At 41.9% G+C, this 7,816-nt stretch overlaps 1 protein-coding gene across 1 annotated transcript in view; it reads left to right on the top strand.

The window, feature by feature from the left end:
• The first annotated feature begins 488 nt into the window (after positions 1 to 488).
• Positions 489 to 7,816, top strand: part of HERC5 (HECT and RLD domain containing E3 ubiquitin protein ligase 5) — a 125,734-nt gene continuing 118,406 nt past the window's right edge. The window contains exons 1-3 of the mRNA XM_042782412.1: positions 489 to 792; positions 2,937 to 3,057; positions 4,332 to 4,408. Coding sequence (XP_042638346.1) covers positions 489 to 792; positions 2,937 to 3,057; positions 4,332 to 4,408 — 502 coding nt within the window. The remainder of the gene's footprint in view (positions 793 to 2,936; positions 3,058 to 4,331; positions 4,409 to 7,816) is intronic.

Raw genomic sequence — 7,816 nt, 5'->3', positions numbered from 1 at the left:
AGGGGTCGCCATATGATGTATTACGGTAGAAGGTCCATGGGGGGAGAGTGGTGTGAAACCATGAGTTACTGCACTGAGTAACAGCAACCATAGCGACTCAATTGCGTTTTCTCACTTCTTCATAGCCTGCCACAGATTTGTTTACTTTGGTCGCCTACTAGCCAATCATGCATTGAGTTTCCCTTTCCTTTTTCGTTTCCATTCCTCACCCTTTGAAACATGAGTTTCGTTTCTCTTGAACTGCTGGCCCCGCTCCCAAACATCACCTCGTGAGCCTGTCATCTGCGCCCAGCAGAGCTGGAGGCTTCCCTCCCTCAGGTAGCCTGTTATGCTCCTGCTCTGCACTGACTCCCAGAGACATTGGGCACGTTCAGAAGTCGTCCATCTTCCCCCTTAATATTTATCCGGTGGCAGATGCAGTTCCGTTACCCCTGAGTCCGAAAAAAGGAAGCGCGTCCGCGAAGCCTGGCAGAGCAGTGCCGGGTGCGATGGAACAGACGTCGCGAAAGAAGCCGCGGGGCCGAGAGGGCTCGGCGCCCACGCCGAATTCCGCGTCTGGATCCGGCGCGCCGGACTCGGCAGCCTCTTCGGAGCCGCGGGGCGCGCAGCTTTGGCTCTTCCCCAGCCCAGCGGGCCTCCGCCGCGCGTTGTCCCAGAGGTCCGAGGAGACGCGGCAGATCTGCTATAAGCGAGGGCGCCTGGCGGTGCTGGCGCGCGGCGGGACCAGCGTAGAGGTTCACCACCTGCCGGCGGAGAGCGATGGCACCGGGAAGCCCAGTGAGTGGGGTCGGCGTTAGTCCCTACTTGCGCTGGGGGCTTGTTGGGCGAGCGGCGCAGGGCCTGTTAATCAAAGCCTGCTTGGGCTGGGACCGGCGCGAACCCTTCTCTTTAAAGTGTCCTGAGTTGGAGGGTGTGACCCTACTTTTCTCTAAGCGGCGGGAATGTGCAGAAGAGGACCCGGGGCTACAGTGGTAGGCGATTGTCACAGAAACGTGTTGATTTCTGGCTGTTTTCCCATTTAGCGGGTGCACCGCACCTGAGCTCTCTTTTATCCTGGTCCCCAGTTTGTGCAGAGTTTGCACAGAATACTAGTGAGAGGTGCGGAGGGAAAGAAAGTATGCAGGCAGTATGTTCATCTTTCTTAACAAACCAAAACCAAACTCACTGCCCTCCAGTCGGATCCAACTCATACGACCCCTCCTTGGGTTTCCGAGGCGCTATCACTACGGAAGTAGATTGCCCAGCCTTCTTTCTGAGGAGTGCCTGGTGGGTTTGAACCGGCAGCCTTCTTAGCTAACTCCAAACCAAACTCATCGCCATCAAGTGGATTCCGACTCACGGAGACCCTCATTGGGCTTTCGAGGCGGTAAATCTCTACGGAAATAGATTGCCCAACCTGCCTTCCGAGGAGCGGCTGATGGGTTTGAACCAGCAACCTTCTGGTTAGTGGCCAAATGCCTTAGGCACTGCGCCACGACCGTTTCTTTTTAGAATCCCCCTTTCTCTCATTTACTTCTTAGAATATGCCTACCTTGATGCTGTGAGCCTTTGGAAAATAGAGTTAACATTTGACTGCTAACCAAAAGGCTGATGGTTTAAGGTTCAAACCCACCAGCCACTCCTCAGAAGGAAGACTGGGCAGTCTACTTCCATAGAGATTTAAAAAAAAAAAAAAAAAAACCTCACTGCCATAGTAGAGTCGAATCCGACTCATAGTGACCCCTCCTTGGGTTTCAGAGGTGGTTTCACTGAAGAAATAGATTGCCCATCCTTCCTTCCCAGCAGTGGCTGGTGGGTTTGAACCGCCATCCTTCAGGTTAGCAGTCATGTGCTTAGGCGCTAGGCCACCAGAGCTTCTCCGATAGAGATACTGCCTCGGAAACCCAAGGAGGGGTCGCTGTGAATGGGGTCTGACTCTAAGGCAGTGAGTTTGGTTTGGTTTTTAATTTTACTTTATTTTATTTTTTAGCTTTTGCAATATGAAATGGCTTGTGCTTTGGGATTTTTACATTGGTGGATGCTATTTCATTAGAACTGGAAAAGTGGGTGAAAAAAAGCTAAAAAACTAAATTTAATTTTTGTGAACAAATTAAAAGTCAGTAGTAACTAGTGGAAAATTTTAAATCTCAACTTTTAGAAACGGCTAAATATCCAATAATACGAGATAATCCCCTAAACACACTTGACTCTAGTTAGAGGGGTTTGTTATTATTTTTGCTTTGTTTTTTGAAAGAAAATACCTCAGAACACATATTTGTTCCTGAAATGTATGTGAATTATGTTGTTCTAAATTAAATTATATTATACAGTTATTATCCTGTCAAATTTAGACTTCTATGTCCAAACTATTGTTGTTGTTGTTGTTACGTGCCGTCGAGTCATACCTGACTCATAGTGACCCCTCCTTGGGTTTCCGAGGCAGTATCACTACGGAAGTAGGATTGCCCAACCTTCCTTCCGAGGAGTGGCTGGTGGGTTTGAACCGCCAGTCGTCTGGTTAGCAGGCAAGTGTCTTAGCCACTCCTCGGAAGGAAGGTTGGGCAATCCTACTTCCGTAGTGATACTGCCTCGGAAACCCAAGGAGGGGTCGCTATGAGTCGGGGCCGACTCGACGGCACATAACAACAACAACAACATGTCCAAACTAATTAAATAAGAATCTAAAAGCAAATAACTTATTTACTATTTTAAGAGTACATCCCATTTAAAGCAAAGTAAGAATCAATGCTTCCATAAATTGAAAAAGAAATCATTGTGAAGACAATAATTATTCCTTGTTTGTATACTTTTCATACTTGAATTTTCTTAAAGGCAAATTCATGTTAAGTCAAAAGTTGTCTAATTGAATTTTTTCCTAGGTGTGTTACAATGAAACCAGTAATAATAGTGGCAAATAATCAGAGTGATAATAATTTCTGGTTGGATTTTCTCTTTAGAGTATATTAAATTAGAAAGAAAAATGAAGATACATTCTGTGGACCAAGGAGCAGAACACATGCTGATTCTATCCTCAGATGGAAAACCATTTGTATACAACTATAGTACAGAACATGCAAGGTAAGGAGCTATTTTTCATTTTAGTAAAAATTCTTTTCAACGGAACAGCCAGAAAAGAAATAATGAGAAATGTTCATGCTTTGTGATGAGTGTAACCAATGTCACTGAACAACTTGTGTAGAAATTGTTGAATGGAAACCTAAACTATTGTGTAAATCTTTACCAAAAACACAAGAAAATATTATTAAAAATAAAAAGTAAAAGCAGAGTCTGAAAAGGGCAATAGCTGTACCAAACAGCAAACTCAAACCCACTGTCACTGAGTCTCTTCTGATTCATAGCAACCCATAGGGTTTCCAAAGCTGTAAATCTTTATGGAAATAATTACTTCATCTTCCTGCTGCAGAGCAGCTGCCAGGTCTGAACCCCCAACCTTCTGATTAGCCTTTACCACTGCACTGCCAGAGCTCCTTAATTTTACTTAAAGGACAATAATAACTTGTCAAGGAAAATGTTACCATATATGATCCTGCCTTATATTGTAACATCTTAGTTGGACAATGAGTTCTAAACTAGTGAATTCCACTGTTGTTACTGTTGTTATGTGCCGTGGAGTCCAACCCAACTCATAGCGACCCCTCCTTGGATTTCCAAGGCAGTATCCCCATCTTCCTTCTGAGGAGTGGCTGGTGGGTTTGAACCACTAGCCTTCTGGTTAGCAGTCAAGTGCCTTAGGCACTATGCTACCAGAGGTCCCATTAGTGAAGTCCATTTTTACTGCAAACCACTTTATGTCACCTGGGCAAGTATCATCTGTTTTGGCAGCTAAAGGAAATGATTGGTTAGTCCACCTACCCTCAGATTGGGCTTCATTAATTCATTTAATTCTCACAATAATCCTATAAATTAAGATGAACAAAAAACAAACAAAAGTATTTTTTCAACTTAGAAGGAAAAAAATGCATGATCATAGTATAATTTGTGAGACTTTCCTGGTAGGTTATATGAATTAGAATTTATTTCATCTTACATTATTATTGCATCAAAAGTTATTGTTTGCAAGAATCTTTTGGAATTATCTTATTATAGTTATATAATATGCCTTAGGCATATGTTTATATGCCTAAGGCATATGTTTTTTTAAAAACATATATATATAGATATTTTTAATTTTTAAATAATTTTTGATATAAAATATGAAGCAGTAAATTTCAAATTTTTTTCTGGAGCTTCACACCTAATAGAGTTAATAGTTTTGACTTGATAATTAGTTTTGACTTTGATAATTGTGACTTTCATTTTGGTGACTGACATAAAATATTTTCTTTCATCAGGTTTCAATGTGTCTTACAAGAAAATATTATAATTCAAATTGCATGTGGAGATCATCATTCTCTTGCACTCTCCAAAGGTAGTTTTCTGGAATATTAATTGTTTTTTAGATGCAGTGAATACGTCTCTATGTAGAGTTAGTAGAATGTATGTACTTCACCTTGTAACAGGAGAGAAATGTGGTTTTGAATTTGATATGGTTTAGAGCACTATTAAAGGAGATACAAAATGAGAGAAATATTAGACCTATAAAATCTTGAAGTTTCCATAATTACTATGCATACATTTTGTTCCATATCTTTATTTTTCAAATATTAAACAATGAAAATTTTTTGAATAATCAGAATCATTCTGTGGAATGAGGAGCAGGCCTGGGCCACCCTTTTCTACTACCTTCTGCCCTTTTCCTAGCTTTCCTCCAACTCCCGTGGCAGGTGCTCAGAATCTGCCAGGTCATCCTGTGGTGTATTGTAACAATTACTTTTAAATTCAAAGATTCTTCCAAGTCCTTTATTATTTCCTATTTTATATCAGACACCATCATGGTTAGAAATAGTAAATTTTAAAAAACCCAAACTTAAAAGGCAGTCAACTGTGGAAAGCATAATTAAGACAGGAGATTGACAGAGGGGAATACAGGGTTAAGGAAATTTTTAAAAATAGGGCAGACATGAACAGGCTTATAAAATAAGTAGAAGTTGGGATTCCATCACTATCACCAGCTGCTGTTGAGTTGATTCTAACTCATGGCAACCCCATGTATGTCAGAGTAGAACTGTGTTCCATAGGGTTTTTGATGGCTGATTTTTCAGATATAGATCACTAGGCCATTCTTTAAGGCACCGCTGGGTGGAATCAAACTTCCAAACCTTTGGTTAGCAGCTGAGTGTGTTAGCCATTTATACCACACAGGCATTGATTCCAAAAAACCCACTGCTGTCGAGTTGATTCCTACTCATGTTGTTGTTATGTGCCATCAAGTTGGACCTGACTCATAGCGACTCCTCCTTGGGTTTCCGAGGCAGTATCACTAGAGAAGTAGATTTCCCCATCTTCCTTCCTAGGACTGGCTGGTGGGTTTGAACTACCAGCCTTCTGGTTAGCAGTCAAGTGCCTTAGGCACTACACTACCAGAGCTTCCTTCCTACTCATAGTGACCCTATGATAGGACAGAGTGAACTACCTTGTATAGAGGTTTTTCAAGTCTGTAATCTTTATGGAAGCAGGTTGCCTCATCTTTCTCCCACAAAATGGCTGGTTCACTGCTAGCCTTATGGTTAGCAGATAAGCGCTATAACTGCTGCATCATCAGGGCTTTTGAGGGGAGTAAATAAGAAAATATTTGACCACTGATAATCCCATTGTGTTTAAGAGTATGAGTTTGTACTGGAAAAAAATTATCCTTTTCATTTGTTTTTATCCATTCATGAATAAATATTTTATATGGAGTATTAAGATGAAACAGACATACCTTGCCTTCAACTGGCCCATGGTCTCGTGGAGGGAGTAGGGTCAGAAGGGAGAATAGGGTGTTTAGAGTTTATTACTGGCAAAGTGCAATCTGGGTGGGAACAATAAAAGTTGAGGGAACAAGGAAGGGAAGTAATCATACTTATCATTATCCAGGCATACCTCGTTTTATAGCGCTTCACACATAATGCATTTTTTTTACAAATTGAAAGCTTGAGGCAGCTCTTTGTCAAGCAAGTATATCAGTGCCATTTTTCCAAAAGCGTGTTTTCACTTCATGATTCTTTGACACATTTTGGTAACTCATAATATTTTAAACTCTCATAATGCTAGTGTATTGATAGACTATACTCCAAAAAACCAAACTCACTATCAAATTGTTTCCAACTCATAGCAACATCATTGAGTTTCCAAGGCTGTCAATCTTTACAGAAGTAGACTGCCCCATCTTCCTCCTGAAGAGCAGCTGGTGGGTTTGAACCACTGACCTTCTGGTTAGCAGCCAAATGCCTTAGGCATCGTGCCACCAGAGTTCCTTAGTTGTTGTTGTTGTTGTTATGTAAAGTAAACATATATAGTAGAAGGTAAACATAATTTCTGTATGCACTGGGAATCCAAAAATACTGTGTGACTTGATTTATTGTGGTACTCACTTTATTGTGATGGTCTGGAACCAAACCCTCAATATTTCTGAGATAGCTTATATTCCTGGTAGTTGATAGTTTTAATAAAAAAAAACCCAAACTTGTTGCCATTGAGTTCATTTGGACTCATGGTGATCCCGTGTGTTACAGAATAGAACTGTGCCATAGGATTTTGTCTTGGCTATGACTTTTACAGAAGCAGATCACCAAAACTTTCTTCCATTGTGCCTCTGGGTAGGTTTAAACTGCCAAACTTTAGGTTCCAAACCAAAACCAAACTCACTACCATCAAGGCAATTCTGACTCATAGCAACCCCCACTGGATTTCTAAGACAGTAAATCTTTACAGAAGCAAATTGCCCTGTCTTCCTTCTATGGAGGGCTGGTGGGTCTGAACTGCCAACCTTCTGGTTAGCAGTCAAATGCCTTAGGCACTACACCACCAGAGCTTCTATATTCCACCAGAGTTCCTATAGGTTAATTGAGTGAAAACCATCCTCACAACTTGGAAACTTGGTAGCTAGTCCAAAAACCAAGCTCACTGCCATGGAGTGGATTCCAACTCATAGCAGACCCTTTTTAGGGCAGAATAGAACTAACTACCTAAGGCTGTAAATCTTTAGGGAAGCAGACTGCCTCACCTTTTTCCCACAGACCAGCTGGTGAATTCAAACCACCAACTTGGTTAGCAACTGGGTGCTTTAACCACTGTACCACCAGAGCTCCCCAGAGGGAGCTTTCAGAAAAGCTGATAGGCATATAATAACTATGTTTGAAGGAAAGCCACTCCCACCAGATCCTAAACAGTATCTTGCTAAGAGATGGTTTGTAAAAATGAATTCTCTGATATATTTTTCAGACTTCATGAGATATTGTCAATTCCATTAGATAACATCTAAGTTTTTTTTTTTGATACTTACAGCTCTGGTGATGTAGTGCCTAAGGCATTTGACTGCTAACCAGAAGGTTGGCAGTTCAAACCCACCAGCCTCCATAGAAGGAAGATGGGGCAATCTACTTCTCTAAAGATTTACTGCCTCAGAAATCCAATGGCAGTTGCTATGAGTTGGAATTGACTTGAGTTTGGTTTTAGTTTGGAACCTAAAGGTTGGCAGTTGGAACTTACCCAGAGGTATGAGGGACGAAAGTTTTGGTGATCAGCTCCTGTAAAAATCACAGCCAAGACAAAACCCTATGGCACAGAAGCAGCAGGATCCAGGTAAGGGGCAGGAGGCAAGGCTAGGCCCCAGCCTCCTAGAGCCAGGAAAGGCAGGGAGTGGCCAGGGATCACAAAGTGGCAGGTTCCAGGTAGGAATTAGGTAAGGGGAGGACACAGAGGTTTCCAACAGCTAAGGGAGACAAACTTGTCTGTC

This window comes from Orycteropus afer, unplaced genomic scaffold (assembly GCF_000298275.1).
Source record: "Orycteropus afer afer isolate SDZICR_OR568_19922 unplaced genomic scaffold, OryAfe1.0 scaffold00309, whole genome shotgun sequence".
Taxonomy (NCBI): Eukaryota; Metazoa; Chordata; class Mammalia; order Tubulidentata; family Orycteropodidae; genus Orycteropus; species Orycteropus afer.
This window is presented reverse-complemented; position numbering and strand designations above follow the sequence as displayed.